Source organism: Lachnellula hyalina (assembly GCF_007821495.1).
Source record: "Lachnellula hyalina strain CBS 185.66 chromosome Unknown contig00071, whole genome shotgun sequence".
Lineage (NCBI taxonomy): Eukaryota > Fungi > Ascomycota > Leotiomycetes > Helotiales > Lachnaceae > Lachnellula > Lachnellula hyalina.
The window spans coordinates 48320-65412 of NW_022157185.1; the positions used below are offsets into that span (position 1 = coordinate 48320).

Consider the following 17093-nt stretch of genomic DNA (forward strand, 5'->3'; position numbering starts at 1 on the left):
AGTCCAGCTTTTGCAATTGCCAGTCCCCCAATGCTCCCATTTCCACCACATATCCAAGAACTACAAGAAGCCGTTCTCGATGCCGCCGATGAGCTTTCAGTTCTCCTACAAGGCCCTGTGGTCTCACTAGCTACCCGACCTGTAGGCCTGCCATTGCATATGACACTGAAACGTGGCAGGGAGTTCAAACTGTCAAACCCCATTTACGGTAGGTAACTTCACCTGGAATGCTGCCGCCAAAGGTGTCTTGGTGGTGGCACAGGTACAATAGTTGTCTGCGTCTGCGTCTGCGTCTGCGTCTGCGTCTGCTAGTCCTATTCCCGTGACGAATCTGCTATTAGAACGGAATAATGTACCACTAAATAAAGCGAATAGTAACGCAAGGACACTATTACATGAACTGCACGAAATGAATAGTTGTCAATAGTCAAATCAGGCATGCAAGCGTAGAAGTAGACTATACTATATCACAAGAACGCATATATAGAAACTTCAAGTTTTCTTATATTATTATATTGCTCATTCCTATCCCTACCCTTACACCGCTCGAAACCGAAACAGCCAGCTGAATCATTCCATTCCATACCTAATCTACTGATACAAGGATATAAAACATGAGGGAGGAAAAGACGCCGAATCGCTCATTCATTCGCTGCTGTACAAGACTGTTCGCTATACATGGTCATAAACGCAAATAGAAAGAGGGTCCGCTGCACAAGAAACAGGCATCGCCTGGATGAACAGACCCGCGGCCCCCAAGACGCCGATCTCGATACCCAAGACAAAGGAAGTGCATGTACTAATGACGTTGCGTGCCGTTGAAACTGAATTGAACTTTACTCCGTAATGACATCATTGAAGCACGATGTGGAGGCCGCTCAATCACAGCGGTGTTGTGTCGTTGTGGCGGCCTGTGAGTGGCGGCGGGGTCGGTTGTGTGGCTTGCATATTCAAGGAACAGAACTCGCCCCGAGTATCCGAGTATCCATAATGAAAAGTGGCAGTGCTGTGGGGATAGCGGTTTGAACAGGGGCGTATCGTATCGTAGCGTATCGTAGAGTATCGTGAGTTGAATCCATCAATCAATCATGGTTGGGGTCAAGTACGGATAGTTCTGAGGGTGGTGGTGGGCTGGACTTTCCATCGTCTGAGATGTTGGTGTAGGAATCTCTGAATGCGCTCGTAGTCATCTTTTCATGATCGTCGTGTGTTTTGTAGTTCCATCTTCCCATTCCTCGCCATTCGCTTCCGTCGTGGTAATATCGGTTGTTATGTATTTGAAGTCTTCTTCCTGCACCCTCATTTATACCCCACCATCCTGGCACACCTATCGCAATAATACAGATTATGCCCGAACCGCACCATGCCACTCGCACTCGCATCGTCGGTGCTCACTCGTCCCAAGGCCAAGTCCCCATTTCCTGCCCGGGCAGTACCAACAACAGTCTCGACACACTTGGCACATCGTGAGCAGCGCAGGGTTTCGACGCGAGGGGCGGGGGAATCGTTGTAGTGGGAGAAGGATGCGGAAGATGAGGTGGATGAGTCGGAAGACATTGATGTGCGTTGAGGTTGTGGACGGTGTAGGCGTGAGGGGGATTTGGAGGCGGGTTGGAGGTAGCTGTTGCTCATACTAGCAGATGGAAGTGTTTCTGGTGTGGTGTTGTGTGGGGTTGTAGCGTGGTGTTGAATTGAGTTTCGATAGTGTCTCGAAGAATAAGGAAGCTTGGGTATTTAAATAAGGGAAGTGAGGTATCAAAGAGTGCCGTAATGATAGAAAATGCAAAAGGCGAGATCAGGCGGTCGCTCTAGCCAGTCGGTGCAATCGATTGAGATGAACGAGTCGAGGAATTATAAAGATCTTGCAGCCTTGCCGAGATTGGATAAGAAGCGTAAAGATTACCAATCTTGTATCTACCCTCGGTACAGTACAGTATCTGAACGCGTCGAACAGATAAGTACTGGGATGATGATAATTGGCAAGGTTGTAATCTGGGAGTCAGGTGTACTGGTATGTAGGTTATTTTGGTGATGCGGTGAAAGAAGTGCGGTTGGGTGCAGCTTCTTTTGCTTATTGATTGCAGATAAATAACAATAACTCCATGCCATCTAAGAAAAGGACACACGCCAATCTTTAATATATATTCATCTTTCGCTGAATGGATGCCGCGCGCTCCGGCCCAAGCCACGATGCAAACAGACTTCGAAACACATGCCCCGCTCTACCTCAAAACCTTTTAGCTCCAACAAGCACACCCATGCCATCCCATCTTATGATTCGGTACGGAGTTAGGAGTTTCAGCTCTCTCAGTCTCGACTCGACTCTTAAGTCAGGCCTAGATGTCTTGATGACTTCATAAATCCCACCAACACGGTCAAGGTCAGTATAACAGCTCAATACTACGCATTAATCCATCTCTTGCATTCATGTCATTAGAATGGCCAGGCCTTCTCTTTTACTTTTTTCACGACGAAGGATTTATACCGAGTAATCTTCGTAGAACTCTACTGTACTGTACCTCCGTACTATAATTATCTAAACTTTACTGCCCAAGCAAGTGGGGTAGAACCTTGCTCAGATCACGATCCTCGGGTTCTCGGTTCGAGTGTCTTGGAGTTGATACTCCATCTCGTACCAAAGAGGAAGGATCTGCGCGAATAACCCGCAGGCGAAGGTAACATGACCTGACCTGATGAACTCTAACACGCATTCATGCTACGGTTTGAACTTTAACTGCTCGACTGCATTGGTGAGAGGATAACGATATGCAGTACCTTGAGGATTCGTGTCTTTTACTCAGGTCATGGTATGATGCCGGTATGATATTTGGATGATACCATTCATACGAGTATCTTTAGCAGTGTTTTGTTCTTGACCTGAATTAATACCCAAGTTCCGAACCATTACCTATGACTACTGCGTCCTCTCCGTATATGCGCGCGCAAAGTCTTTTATTACTATACGTTTACCGGGAAGGGAAGGGAAGGGAAGGGAAGGGGTACAGTAAGCTGACCAAATAAGCTTCGACTTCGATTCCTATCCTGGAGCCTGGAAGGCCGTTTATCCGCCCCGGTAACCGTCACCGTCTCACCGCACCACACATTTCTACGGTGTAAAATCTCTCTCTCTCTCTCTCTCTTACTCACTTATTTATTTCATATAAACAACATCATCATCAAATAATCAATACATATATCTTCTAAACAGAAATGCGTTTCAAGGTAAATATTCCGTTCTCCAAGCCTAGATATACTCTCGCATCTCCCTTTCCCTTCTCTTTTTCAGTGTGCTGTAGCTGTGCACACAACCTTCCAAAAACTTCCTACTCTACCCTAGCCTACCTATGCCGAGAAGACCCGACCCGATCTGCAACCTCCGGATTTTCACTCTCTAGATCGACCGTCCCGCTCCGTTCGTTCTCCTCCTAGGGTCTGGGTCTGGGTCTGGGTCTGGATCTGGGGAAGAGCAAGGAAAACTCCGTGGGTCGTTCTTACTAAGGGAAGGGATTAATCCACAAGGTGTATTATATGATCTATACCTACCTACCCTTATAATAAAACACAACGCAGATAGGTACAGTATTTAATAAAAGCCGTTCTCGCTATCCCTATCGCTAGCATCTCTCTCTCTCTCTCTATCTAAGGTAAGACTCTTACCTTACTCGAGTACCCGATTTCATCAACCTATCACATCACACCCACCACACCCACCACATCCCCACAATCGCGATCTAGATTCATCCCTAATCTACTCTACCTACCTGCCCGTACTGTATCTTATAGCCCCCAAATCTAGACCCCTAGATAAACTCTTACTCCATACTCCCTCCCATCACATCCCATACCCTAAACCCCACATCCCTCTACGGAACCGCATATATAATACCATGCAAGCAATCTTACAAGGGCAAGTATACGAGATAGCGAGGGCGTGCGTTACTTCTCTATACTATAGTATACTATACTATACTACCTACCTACCTACCTACCTACCTACGTATCGATATCCATGTACAGTATTTCAACGGCGGGTTCGACTAGGCCACGCCATGAATGACAGACAGGACAGGACAGGACAGACAGGGGTCCCTGCAGAGCGGGGAGCGGGGCGGGGAGCGTGCATATGCGTGGTGAGGTGATGAGAGGTCTAGAAGGTCCAGGCCTGTACTACATGTAGATGGACGCCGAGTCAAGGAAGTGAGTGGAGTGGGTCGACTCGGCCATGAGCGAGATCTGAGAGAGGATAGAGAGCAGAAGTTAGAGTCTACACGATGACGAAGTTGGGGGTCTAGAACATGGCATGGCATGGCGAGGGAGGGAATCAATAGCAATGTTCAATAGGTATCTCCATTCTCAGCTCTTCACTCGGGTCTATGTACAACCCATACCTTACAACTTAATATATATACATCGCTCTCTCACTTAGTCACTCACGTCCACTTCCCCACTTCCATCTCCATATCACTTCTCGCCAGGAAATCCAATCACTAGCCCGCCCTGCAAATTTGCTCCCTCCACACTCCACACTCCACACTCCACAACCAACCAACTAACTGAATTTTCAGGGGAATCAAGTTAACAAAAAAAAAAAAAAGATCGGTCTTTGTGTAAAAGGTCGTAAGTCGTGTGAGCAAAGAAAGAGCAATTTTGTACCATCGACCCGTTTGTACTAAATGCGTGGTCCTAGCCCTCGCTGCAAAAATAAGGGTTACTCGAAATGGATTCTCAGACCTGTGCATGGACAGGTTCGCTGGCGCTCAATTAAAATGCAATGATTATCAACAAGTTGCATGTACCACAAATGAAATCTACATGACAACACAACACCCGCACCCTCCCTTCTTGGTGTTTTCAGGCGGTTCAGGAGTTCGGATTGGTGGCCTGGGACTCGGGAGTGGGCCAATGCCCTGTGGTGTGCCCGTGATTTTGGGGATTGTAGAGTAGTTGCCTGCTGTGCCTGGTCTGCCTGTGCTCAGCATTGGGCTCTTGGGGCCTTGAAGGGGCCAGTTTGGATTCAGGCTTTCCGGTTTCTGCTCCTCCATTTCTATCGTCTGTGTTGTTATTTCGGGTTGCCGGAATTCTTCGTCATTGAGCGGCCGGAATGAGGTATCGTAGGCGTTGCCGAATTTCCCTTCCTTCTCCCATTGTTCTTGTTGTAAGCGCTTGGCTACTGTGGGAAGGAGCTGTTGGTCAGGTGGTAGGCGGGGGTCGGGTTTATACATTGTTGCCAGCCAAGGTGGGTCGCCTTCTGGACGCTTGCCGCTATTTTCGCCGGATCGAGTGGGTGGTCGTTGTGCATTCCCAGACCCGTTTCTTGTTTTGGGTCTTTGCGGTGCTGAAGTTGCTCTGGATTTTGACACAGACCCTTTTCTTGGAGCTGCCATCTTTTTCGTAGGAGAGGCAGGAGAGGCTTCGGATACCATCCTTTTGGAAGACGTCGGAGTTGGTGTAGGGTCAAAAGGTTTGATACTTTGGCTACGCCCGCGAGGTTTGGGATATGATATCGGCTCTTCTTCGCCATTCCAGAGGGCACTCGCTTTCCTTTGCATTGGCGTATCGCGTTCAAGATGTTCCATCGGTATAGGAAGTGGACTTGTCTTGAGTAGTGGGATCTTCGAAACGCCTTTGATACCTCCACTCATGTCCTGGTATAAATGCTGGTCCGCAGCTACCTCGTCTGGTGTCCGTAAATCCCAATTGATAACTTCTCCTGATTCCTCCTCCACTGGGGGTGCTTCAACCATTTGCCTTCTCTGTCCACCTTGCTCACTCCTGATACCATTTCCTTGCTGATCTCGACTGGCATCTCTTGGTCTTGATCGGCTGGCTGCTCGGTTTCGAGGCAGAACTATTCCTGCAGCTTGAAGTTCCTCACTTTCTATACGGGCAAGCTTGTCTCTGTGGATCCATCTCGACCGCTCCGAGTCGTGTACATCATATGTCTCAGCGACCGGCCCTTTCCTCTCGCCATAGTCCATGCTGCTAATTCCGCTCCTGTTTGGGCCGTAAAGATCTAATAAGCTGTCTGGTGCGCTGCCTGTTTCACTGATATTACTATCTTTTCGAGACAAGGCAGTTATCCTGCCCGGTGCAAGATGCCCAGAGTCTGTCGATCTTCCGGAGCCATATGTATCTGTTCGTCGCTGGGAAAGGTCGGGACGGGAGCTTTTGTGAGGAAGTTGATTTCCATTCGTGGGATGTGATTGAGAGGGTCTAGAATAATCATTCATTTTCGGTCGGGAGGCGTTCTATTCAGGGAAATATTAATAGAGTTTCATGATAGCGCTAGCCGTAGCATTCCCAGCTTACCTCGTCTTCTGCAGGTACAGAATAACTCCATGAATTTTGACCATCATGAGAACTTGCTGGGGGTGTCAAGGCGCTGGAGGCATGCGGTGCGGAGACCGCAGCCATCTTACCTCGTGAATCGCGAAGTCAGGATTGAAGTTATGTCGATCCGTTACTAAGGTATCGATTGTAATCAGAAGCGCTCAGCGGCGTTTAAACGAGTGTTGGGATGTCTTGGATGTGTTGGTGCTAGACAGTCTTTGGATATAAAGTGAAGCAGTCTCCGCAGATGGCAAATGAAGGCGTGGCAGAACAGTGAGTGCTTCTCGAGACCTGCGTGAAGCTCAAATCGTTCTTTAGATCAAACGACGATCAATTGAATGGTACTCTGGCGGGAGTGCGTTGGGAGCACAGACGCGTTCAGGTAGCCGCCAATTACGCTCGGCGAGAATTATGGGTAGACGAAGGAATTAGAGGAATATCGAGCGCGTTAAGCTGAGGGCAAGGGTGGAGAGGTAGACAGGCACTATCTTTGGGAATGTTTCTTTTCACTGAGCGGTTAAAGGGGAGCTTGAGGTTGTCGCGGGCGGAAGGTGAGGCTTGGCTTGGCGAGCTAATAAAATGCATGCAGCAATATGTGAGCCGCAATAAGGTATCAACATCAACTCAGCTTCTGCTCACGCCAACCTTTTCAAAATGTTATACATACTACACTTGTAATGAGGGTGGTAATTATTACTTGTATTGAGTTCTATTGGATGGCACATATTAGCATGCCAGCCTGGTACTCAAAAGGTAGGCAGCAGCCGTCACTTCCTCTTGAGTCTCTATATCTTACCAAGTCCCTGAGTCCTTTTCTCTTGAAATTCTTCTTCCTGTAGACTTCTGTTCTATCTAGTCCCTCTTTTGCCCTCACAGGATGACTGATCAACAGCCTCCTGACACAAATCCTCCTGCACTGCGCAAGACACGCTTTGTATGCATCTCAGACACCCACAATGCAGCTCCAGGCGGCGCGTTTCAGCTGCCTAAAGGCGACGTTCTGCTACATTGCGGGGATATGACGAACCAAGGGTCTGAGAAAGAGCTGCAAAGGACGCTCAAATGGATCGAAGAAGCTGATTTCGAGGCTAAAATTGTTGTCGCCGGTACATATCCTCAGCCCTTCTACGAACCACATTCTAATTCTCCCAGGCAACCACGACATCACCCTAGACACCGATTTTTATAATCAGTATGGCTCGCGCTTCCACAACCAAGAGCCGCAAGACCCTACCAAGTGCATCCAACTTCTACAACAATGTCCCTCGATAATATGGCTAAAGCACGAAGCTGCCATCATTAACCTCTCGTCTCCTACCGGCCCCCAAACAACATTTAAGATATTTGGTTCACCATATTCACCGGCAAAGGACATGTGGGCGTTCGGATACAGTGCAGAAGAAGCCGACAACCTTTGGGATCGAATTCCACTAGACTCCGACATTGTTATCACCCATACACCGCCGAAATACCATTGCGACGAAAGAAAAGATTGGAGAGCAGCAGGTTGCGATGGGCTTAGAAATGCTTTATGGAGAGTCCGGCCTAAGCTAGCTGTTTGTGGCCATGTTCATGAGGGTAGAGGATCCGAGATTGTTCAATGGGATCTACAAGATGCCAATATCAAGTACAAAGAAGCTAACGTGGAAACGTGGGAAGATCCCGGCCACGGCAATAAGAAGATGTCTTTGGTAGATTTATCTTCAAGGAGGAAGCCAATCGAAAATGATGGTTCCCGGGGCGATTGGAACAAAAGCAATCTAGAACCCTCGGGAAACCCACCTCATTCCTTGACGGGGCTGTCTGATGACCTGACCGAACTATCATCCGCATCAAAAGACCCAAAACGTACCGCTGAGGTTGGAGTCTCAAAGATCACCACAGGCTTGCTTGCAGTACCCCCACAACTTTTCTCAGCAGCTACACGAGGTCTAGGTGGTATCCCTCCATCACAACCTTGTGATCTCGAGGCATTATCTGGCAGGATGGGGCGCAAGGAGACTTGCATCATTAACGCTGCTATCATGGCATCCAGTTGGCCTCATGGTATTGGTGGTGGGAAGAAGTTTAACAAACCAATTGTTGTTGATATCGATTTGCCAATTTGTCATACATAGTTGAATCGCTCTAGCCTAGACATGAGGTTGGGGACAGACAGGTTCTTGGTCATCGTGGACATCGGAAAAGTGAAGAAGGAAAGGTGCTAAGTGAATTAGTCGACCGTGAAGCCCTCGTGGTTCTTGAAAACTCAAGTTATTTTAGATGGTGGCACAGTCCTGTTCACAGACATGCTGTTAAAAGCTCTCCCTCTCGACTAAACGTGACAGGGATGGGTTCTAAAATACGACCTCGATTCAAACCCGAATTGCTCCATGCTGACGACGCGCTTTTTCAAATGCGAATATTGACGCTTTCAAGACCTGAAATGATGTTTGGAGAACACGTTATATTACCTTAGTCAATGTAGCATGTTTATATCTCGAAGCCCGAATATCTTTTGAACTCCCAAGCGGCCGCCAACTTCCCTCTATCCAATATTCCCAAACTTCCCCTCTTCCTCCCAATGGACATGACCCCTCCCTCCAAATATCTCGTAGCAAACCAACAACAAAACAGACCCAATTTTTCTACAAACTACACTCAATCCTACTGATACACATATATCAGCGACTCTCGACCTTCCTAAGCCCACCAGGCCGCAAGCCCAACCTGCTACATCGTCACAGGAGTTCAAGCTGAATCCAAAGTACATCGACGGTCCGCGTTGGTACGTATTATTTCCTACCTATCCAAGCGAAAAGTGCAAAATAATAAATCAGAAGGCTAACACCAAGATATACTAGAGCGCAGGTCCTCACGCGGAAATCGGGTTGTAGCAAGGTTGCTCCGCCAGACGCAGCGCTTGCAAAGGCAAAAGGGAAGTTAAAGAGCACTAAGGCGAAGGAAGATGTTGACGGTCCGTACGTACTTACGATCTGCCCAAGCAGCTTTTATATATATAGATAGTACGAGTTTTATCCGCTCGGAGCCAGCGAATGTTCACCACCACTTCTCGCAAAAGACATTCCTTTCATCCACTCCCTCGGCCTTCTGCACAAGATCCACAAAAGCATCAGTCATTCCTGGCACCCCGCAAATATAACATACAGTATCACTCCTCTCATCAACCGGGCCCAGGACCCTCAGTACATCATGTTCCTGGATTCTCCTCCTCTGGATAGGCGTCTCTTCTCTTGCCACTTGGCTTTTGCCGTCTATTGATTTGTCCTTGCTCTGTGTCAAGAATAACTGGAGCTGAGATCTATCGCCAAGAGCTTCAAAAGCTTGCTGAAGTCTTTCGAGAAACAAAATCCGAGAGAGGTTGGAGGCCCGTGGGTCCTTCGTTGAGTACAAAAATTGCACCTCGAAGTCATCATTAGCCTCCCGGTCGATGCCTAGCTGGCTTAACATGCTCATCAGCGGGTTGATTCCCACACCTCCAGCAACAAACACTGCTCGTTTCAATTTCCTCCCTTTGGCTTGGAAGTTTGCTGGAGGCCATGTGAATGAGCCGCCCACCCGGACTTGGAGCTCACTTCCCAAAATGCTTTCACTAGGCCGCCAAAGCCAGGCAGCAGGTGGATTAGAGGGTGACTTTTGGATCGCAAGTTCAATGTATGGTTCTTGGGACCCGAGATGTGACGGCGGTGATGTTATTGTGAAGCCACCAGCTTGTGGGATTGTAGGGACGTGGACGTCGAGCCATTGGCCAGCAAGGAACTATCATTTGATCAGCATCCAGTTTTCCCAAGTAAAACAAAAGTTTCAGGCTTTATTCAAAGCTACGATCATGACTTCTACTTCTGTTGCTTGAAGAGGCAGTGGATCAGGGACTGAGGGAAATTACCCCACCTTCATGAGTCCTTTCTCACTATTAGCTGGGACGAGCCGGAACAGCCGAATATCATCATTGACTTGCTCTATACGTTCCAGCAGCACTTTATGCAAGCTCTAGGCAAGAATCAGTCCTCGCTTGCCATGATCAAGAGTGGCGAAGAAGAGGACTTGCATTGTCACGTGGTTCATTCGCTGTTCTTTCGGTATGAGGTATCGAGACTTTAGATCTCGATATAGGGCTTGACATTGGTCGTATAATAGGAGAGACTCGTCGAAGAAAGAGGTTCATTGGATGGCGGATACAGGGAGCAAGTTTACTGTGGTCGAGGTCGTTGCAATCGCTGGAATCCTGCTTAGATAGGGTTTACACGTGACTCCCATACTGTTTCACGGCTGGTGGACAGAAAAAGCGGCACTAATTAATAAGTGGCATAATATCAAAAGTCGATAAGAATAGGTGCTGCTTTTCATGTCTAGTAAACTTAATGGTTTAGTGGTTCATAATTGGCAATGACTGGAATTTTTGAGACGGTAGATTAGCTAATTGTTTTCCGTAGCAGCTTCAATAAGCCGGTCCAAGACTGACTCTAGAGAGCCTTGAGCTTTAGCGCTTGGCTTTTTCCACCCGAACAGCAACAGTACTCATGATACAATTGCTCAATATCTTCCCAGTCCCTTTTTTGACACTTCCTACCGGCTCGTCCGAACTTTGAGCCCTCTGCTCAAATATTGGATTGGCTCCCTATCCGTGGTTCAGCTCCAGTCCCTGCACGTTCCTGAATATACCAGCAAGCTGGATGATTAAATTGACAAGGCTCGCCTTGCCGACTGAATAAACCTCTAGTCAAACAAACCCCAGAGCGATGCGCACATGCTTCAAAGCCGGCAACTCTGCGAGAACTATGGCAAAGAGGGTGAACGCACATTCAAGCCAGAAGATACCCAAATTGATATGGGCATAGCCGCAAGTAACATGTAAAATACCACGAACAGATGATTTGTGTCCTCCCTAGCATTCTTGGCATTTCTGCCATATATGAAAGGTCTGTCTAATTCGATATCAGGACCCCTTTTTGTTCATGCCAGCTATTGACTTCAAGCAAACTTGTCTTGACTCTTCATCGAGTAACCTCACCCTTACTCACATATCAAGGATAGTAATTCAAACATCTTCTTTATTTCTAAATATCCATATTATTAATCCATCGCATTATATTCCAAGAAGGATGGGTGGGTATCTCTAACTAAAAGCATCTAAACATAAATGACAGCAAAATCATAACCTCATCATGTTCAATCAGTCGCCATGGCTTCATATACACCCCAATAAATCCAAACAAAACAGCCCGAACTAGAGCTCGAGTCCCTAAGCAATAACCAGATCGCGCATATGCCAACCTGTGACCGAAATGTAATGTAAGAACAATAAGAAGATAGGCTCGCGCCTTGGTATCTTGCGCGATGTTATGTTCGCTTCCTCGCTATGCATGCACGCTTAAATGCTCCAAGAAAAGAAAAAAAAAAAAAACAAGGCAGGCAAAAGAAAGCGGAAAGCAAACACCATTGAACAAACAAACACATCATGAGAAGTGCTGGGAATCAGACACTGCTAGTCCTCCTTCCCAGAGCGGGCTTCTGTGCATAAGCCACAACGAGCTTGAAACTCGAGTTCCACGTCTCGCATTCAGACAACAAGGGCCCATCGTTAAACAGACTTTTCGAAACATCGGCGTCGGGTAGGACACCCATCTCGTAGCAGCGCGTGTACCACCATCTCCCCACCTTGGCTACCATTTTCGTAATGCCTTCATCGCCAGCATCAGAGTCATCTTTCATCATATCCGCCAGACTCCTCTCATCCTTCTTCTCATTTGTCTTGTTAGACGGGACGGTAGAAGCAACAGGAACGCCCACACTGCAGGACTTGATTTCGCCAAAGCCACGTCTGCCGACGATACGGAGTACGGTATCAGAAGCAGACCCAAGACTCATGCCCGGGTCCAAAGCCTGGATCTTGACCTTCAATCCACGGACTGCCCTCCGCGCTCGGTTTCCCATGTTCATCATATCGAGATCTAGGATTGCCATTTCGAGATATCCACCCGGCTTCAAGACGCGTTTCGATTCCGCGATGATGTTGCGGTACGCGGCTTCAGACATGCCGGATGGGAAACGGAAGACTACTACGGTGAAGGTAGATGATGGGAACGGGAATTTATGAAGCGGCGAGGTGTATTGGATTTGCCGGTGGTTGGGGGGCGTAAGTGGAAAGGAGGCACTAGTTGAGGTGCGTTGGGAGGCGGAGAGGGGGCGCGTGGGAGAGAGGTTATAGAAGGTTGATGAGGGATAAGTTTCTGCGGCGTAAAAGGACCAGTCATCTGCTTTCATTAGCTTATTTTACAGATGAGGGGAAGGGAAGAAGGGGTGCCTACCATTGCCAAGACCATCAAGGACAAGGACGGAATGACGTTTAGATAATCCTTCTACCTGCATGATCTGTTCCCTGGCAGGACTGAAAAGCACATGTCCAAATGTAAGCCACTTGCTGACTGTCATCGATCCAACACGAAGATTGACTTGAGAGATCGGGGATACATCTTGCTCTGAGATCGGTCTCTTGGACAGAGAGCGAGAATTATGACTAGACGAAGATGATTTCCTTGACCTGCTTCGCGAGGGCCGACGTGGTTTCTGAGCCGAATCGTCATGAACTGAATTATTGCGATGGCCATACTCGGCGAAGAAATCCGAAAATGACATTGGCGTTGATGGGGACGGGACCACTTTGAAGGCATCCTTCATTCGAGAGCTCATGTCAGCGCTGTAGTGGCTAGATGTAGTCAAATTAGAGCGTCTAGACTCGTCGGTAATTGGTTCATTGTACTCAGGTGGAGGAGCCAACGTGGGTGACTCCTTAGCCTTCATCTTGTTCTTTCTCATCTGGCGAGTCTCGTAGCCTTCGTACTCAAATGGCCCTGCACGGGATGATGTGGTCGAGCTCGGGCGTTTGACGGTATTATCATTCTCAATCAAGTCGTCATACTCATCCCATACTTCGTCCTCCGCAAGCTCAGCGTCAGTCTCGGGGATTACTGCTGTAGTCCCGGCATAGCTGTGTCCCCCAGAACTACTACTGGTCGTGGCTTCGGAATTCTTCCGAAGAGGAAAGACCAGGAAGTCTTGGTGACTTGCAGCAGTTGTCGTGTCAGACTTGACATCAATGGAACTTTGGCACGCGCTGGGATCTTTGTCGAAATCTTGGCGTTCGGTCGTCTGGGAAATCGCATATGGCACTAGTGACTTTGGCGGGCTCTGTCCCAAAGCTACAGACTGCTTATCGAGAATTGGAGGTTGGTAAAGAGGTTGGCTAGTGCTGAGTCTAGCAAAGGGTCTCGAGAATGACTTTGGGGATGTTGCTTGTGGCCTAGCAGATACAACCTTTGGTATCCGGCCAACCTGAGGAAGTCGACTTGGACGTGTTGGTGCCATCTCTTTACCGAGATGCAACTCCGTTGGCGGGGCATCTAGAGTGATTTGAATCGGCTCAGGCGATGAGAAGAAAGGAACAGCAGTTGTAGGTTCCAATCGTGTAGTCGGGGGTAGCTCCTGCTGGAAATTCGCAATCGCGGAGTGAAGGTTCTCGATGCGCTCGATGTTCGCCTTGTAGTTACCAAACTGAAGAGCATCCAGTTCCATATTCGACAGTTCCATATCATTGGCATCGCGGAGGATGTCTTCAAGATCCACATCGATTGGGTCTTGCTGCTCGTCCGAGGAGTCGAGCATAGCGTAATGAGCTACAGTCTTCGCTGGCGGCTTCCCAACAGTAACCGGCACAGCAGACTCGTCCTTCGACTTGCTTGTCGGCTGCGATCGATGAAAGAAGTTCCACTTCCGCGGAGATTTGGCACGCTTCTCCAGTTTCTTCGGCTTCTTCGGCAGGTCTTTGCGTCCTCTCCCAACCTTCATTTCCATTTGCGACTCATCCGACAGAATACTCGCATCCATGCTACTCATTGTGGGCGAGACACCTCGGCTTGGGATATTGATAGGTGGCGGTATGTGAAGTGCACCCGTTGAGTGATTGAGCCGTTGCATCGACCGACGGAAGGCTAATGACGAGTTGTGCATCCCATCATCACTGCAATCAGAAGGTCGTCGACCCTTCGGTATCGTATTCGCCGGTGTGCTTTTTGGAGCTTCGCGGGGAAGAGCAGAGGGCCAGAGCGTGGTACGCGACACCTCGTTGCTTAGGTTGGACTTGGACGAGTCTCGCGAATCCATGCTAGGTCTGCCCAATAGGAGGCTGGTGTTGCTTTCCGTGCGGGACAACTCTGAGCTCGCATTGCGATTCTCGATGATCTCGCCTCCACCTGCAATGATAACTGGACTCATCCGCTCGAGAAAGAAAGGATCATGAGCGGCACTATCCTGCGATGAGCTTCCTCTACTCAAACTTCTGTCTCGACTCATTCCCGTTGCGCCTGCGCTGCTACTTCTCCCTCGTGTCCCATACCTTCCATAGCCTTCATGTCCTGTACCTGCTGCAGGCCCTTTCCGTAGAGCCTTGTCTTTGATTGTGTCCAATGTTGCAACTTCAGGAGTAGTCTTAACACGTCTTCCGAAGAGCCCAAAGCGAGGTTTCGAGTTGTTAACACTTGGACTAGGAGTCCGAGAAGTAATGCCGCTGGACGTAGAATGAGCTTGCTGTGGTCTGAGGTCCGGAATTATACCTAGCCCAGCAGGAGCAGGTGTCGCCTGACGTTGTGACGCCTGTACAGGACTTGGAGATGCGTTGCGTGAAGGTAAGCGGCTTCTCTGAGGCGGTCGAAGAACCGGCTGCGTTTGCAACGGCGAAGTTGCTGTACTTCGTAAAACGCCACTTTGTCGACGCTCTGGTGAAAGGCTGATACCCGATAAGTTGCTCTGCATAATGGCCAATGAGTCACCGAGCTGTGATCGAAGATCCGGTGCGCCGTCTCTGCTCGGCCGCAGAGGCGGTGTATGTTTAGCTTCTGATTGGGCAGATATTGTTCGCTGTACTGGAGCAGACTCGGAGGGGGATGCCATGACCGGTTTAGCAGGAGCTCGAGACAGTTTTGAAGGAGATTCATGTTGATCTGGTGCTGTTTGCTTAAACTTATGTGAAGACTTCCGAGGCGGTGGGCTTGGTGGAGGCGGCGATAGTCTCTTTTTCTTCCTACTCTTCTCCTTCTCTTTGCTCTTGTTCTCGACTTTCACCGTCGAATTTGAAGACGAAGAGTTGATTGACTCTCGCAAAGATGGAAGACCTTGGGAATCAAGTGTGGGTTCTTCAATCTCATTAGGAGTACTTCCCGCTCTTCTCCTGGAGAGTGGTGGTCGTGATGATGTAGCCGGACTCCCTTGACGTAATCTCGGAGTGTTTATCTTCAAAGGGACAACGATTCCAGGTGATTGGGAAGACATCGATGTCGGCGTTGTATTCCTACTGTACGCTCCTCCTGGGCCAGGGGATTCAGAGAATCTGGTCGAGGGACTTGCACTATATCCACTACCACTATAACCACTGTATCGATGGCTACTGCTACCTCCTGAATACAAAGGCGTACCAGATAACAGAGGAGTAGGAGGTGGCAAGTCTTGAGTAGCTAGCTTGTGTGGAACCTCCGCATTGGATCGGACTTTTGAAGTAACCACTGGCCTGGTCCGATACCTGTCCAGCTCTGGAATGATCCGAGGAGTCTCTTTAACTGCTGGGGTTCTTGCTCTTGGCCTTGTGAAAATCTCATTGTAAGCTTCAGCTGATTTCAGCGAGGCTTCCATGCTTGGGCGGCGTTCACCCGAGTGCTGAGACATCTTCATGGGCGATGCAGTTTTTGATCGTTCAATAGTAGGGCGCGAGCCTCCAGATTGGGTGGCGATTGAGGACGGCTTTCTTCTGAGAACATTGCGTGACGATTTCCCTTTTAATTCCCGGGCGCCTGATCCAGCAGAGGGCTTGTCAATTGACTTTCCGAACCCAAAGCTCCCCCCAAACCCTTTGGACCTAATCTCTGGGCCTGACGTTGAAACCGGCGATGGCTCCCTGATACTCGGTTTTGGTAGTGTTGTCGGCTGCGTCCTCTGCATTGGAGACTGCCCTCGATGCGTTTCCATCTGGCCAGGCATATGCATAATGTCTGCCTCTCTATGTTCCATCCTCGGCGGTTCACCATGCATGTATGTTCCCGTCCTCCTGCTGCGTCCCGACTCCCCTGGTCGGGTAGGCGGATCGAACGCAGCTTTGTATGATGCCATTATGTTCCTATTCTCTCCTCATCACTGCTTCGTGCTGTGCTGTGGTCCAATACTATAAAATTAGGATATCGATGTATATACAACATTCCTGGATAATGTGTGGCGCAATTCGAAGTCTTCAGAGCAACATGAAAGAAACTAAAAATATCAGTATACTGAAATAAAGTCTTGGCTAACGAAAGCTCACCCCAATTAATATACAACCAGATCAGATCTAGTTCATCCGTGGGGACTGATATCTAAAAGGGAAGGAAGCTTCAAGTATGCGAGAGCTCTAAATGTCGCTGCGATTCAAAGGATGCAGTAGTAATTAGGCGTGGCGGGTGGTGGCCAATATACCTCGTACTCGCACGTGCAAATAGCCAGGCAATGTTTTGAATAGGCTGAAATATAGAATGAACCTCCAGGGTATGCGAAATATGTGTGACGATAAAAGGGAATGCGAAAGACAAAGATAATTAATTCTTGAGTAGCAACGGAGCCAAAATGATAAAATGCGCCAGTTTTGCGGGGGGCGACCTCGATGTTTAAGGCTCGAACGTGGATCAGGGATGGTAGATGGACTTGTGGGGACTAACAACCGCGTGTGTGCCAGAAAACAGAGACGA

The 17093-nt window shown here is 48.6% G+C and overlaps 5 protein-coding genes across 5 annotated transcripts; 1 reads left to right on the forward strand and 4 right to left on the reverse strand.

Moving 5' to 3' along the window:
• Positions 1-1082: 1082 nt before the first annotated feature.
• LHYA1_G006002 (uncharacterized protein) lies at positions 1083-1632 on the reverse strand (the record flags this gene model as incomplete). The annotated part of the gene is made up of 2 exons (XM_031150943.1): positions 1083-1327; positions 1377-1632. The coding sequence occupies 2 exons, from the start codon at positions 1630-1632 to the stop codon at positions 1083-1085; spliced, it is 501 nt and encodes a 166-aa protein (XP_031005161.1).
• Positions 1633-4808: 3176 nt separating this feature from the next.
• LHYA1_G006003 (uncharacterized protein) lies at positions 4809-6414 on the reverse strand (the record flags this gene model as incomplete). The annotated part of the gene is made up of 2 exons (XM_031150944.1): positions 4809-6248; positions 6310-6414. 2 exons carry the CDS (start codon positions 6412-6414, stop codon positions 4809-4811), a joined length of 1545 nt encoding a protein of 514 aa, XP_031005162.1.
• Positions 6415-7186: 772 nt separating this feature from the next.
• On the forward strand, positions 7187-8447 carry rglC_0 (putative rhamnogalacturonate lyase C; the record flags this gene model as incomplete). Its single annotated transcript, XM_031150945.1, has 2 exons — positions 7187-7436; positions 7483-8447. Coding segments are annotated over 2 exons (1215 nt in total), but the record flags the coding sequence as incomplete, so codon positions are not given.
• A 922-nt stretch (positions 8448-9369) lies between these two features.
• oxnad1 (Oxidoreductase NAD-binding domain-containing protein) lies at positions 9370-10443 on the reverse strand (the record flags this gene model as incomplete). Its single annotated transcript, XM_031150946.1, has 3 exons — positions 9370-10089; positions 10222-10320; positions 10375-10443. Coding segments are annotated over 3 exons (888 nt in total), but the record flags the coding sequence as incomplete, so codon positions are not given.
• A 1362-nt stretch (positions 10444-11805) lies between these two features.
• Positions 11806-16485, reverse strand: LHYA1_G006006 (uncharacterized protein; the record flags this gene model as incomplete). The annotated part of the gene is made up of 2 exons (XM_031150947.1): positions 11806-12584; positions 12639-16485. The coding sequence occupies 2 exons, from the start codon at positions 16483-16485 to the stop codon at positions 11806-11808; spliced, it is 4626 nt and encodes a 1541-aa protein (XP_031005157.1).
• Between the last annotated feature and the right edge of the window lie 608 nt (positions 16486-17093).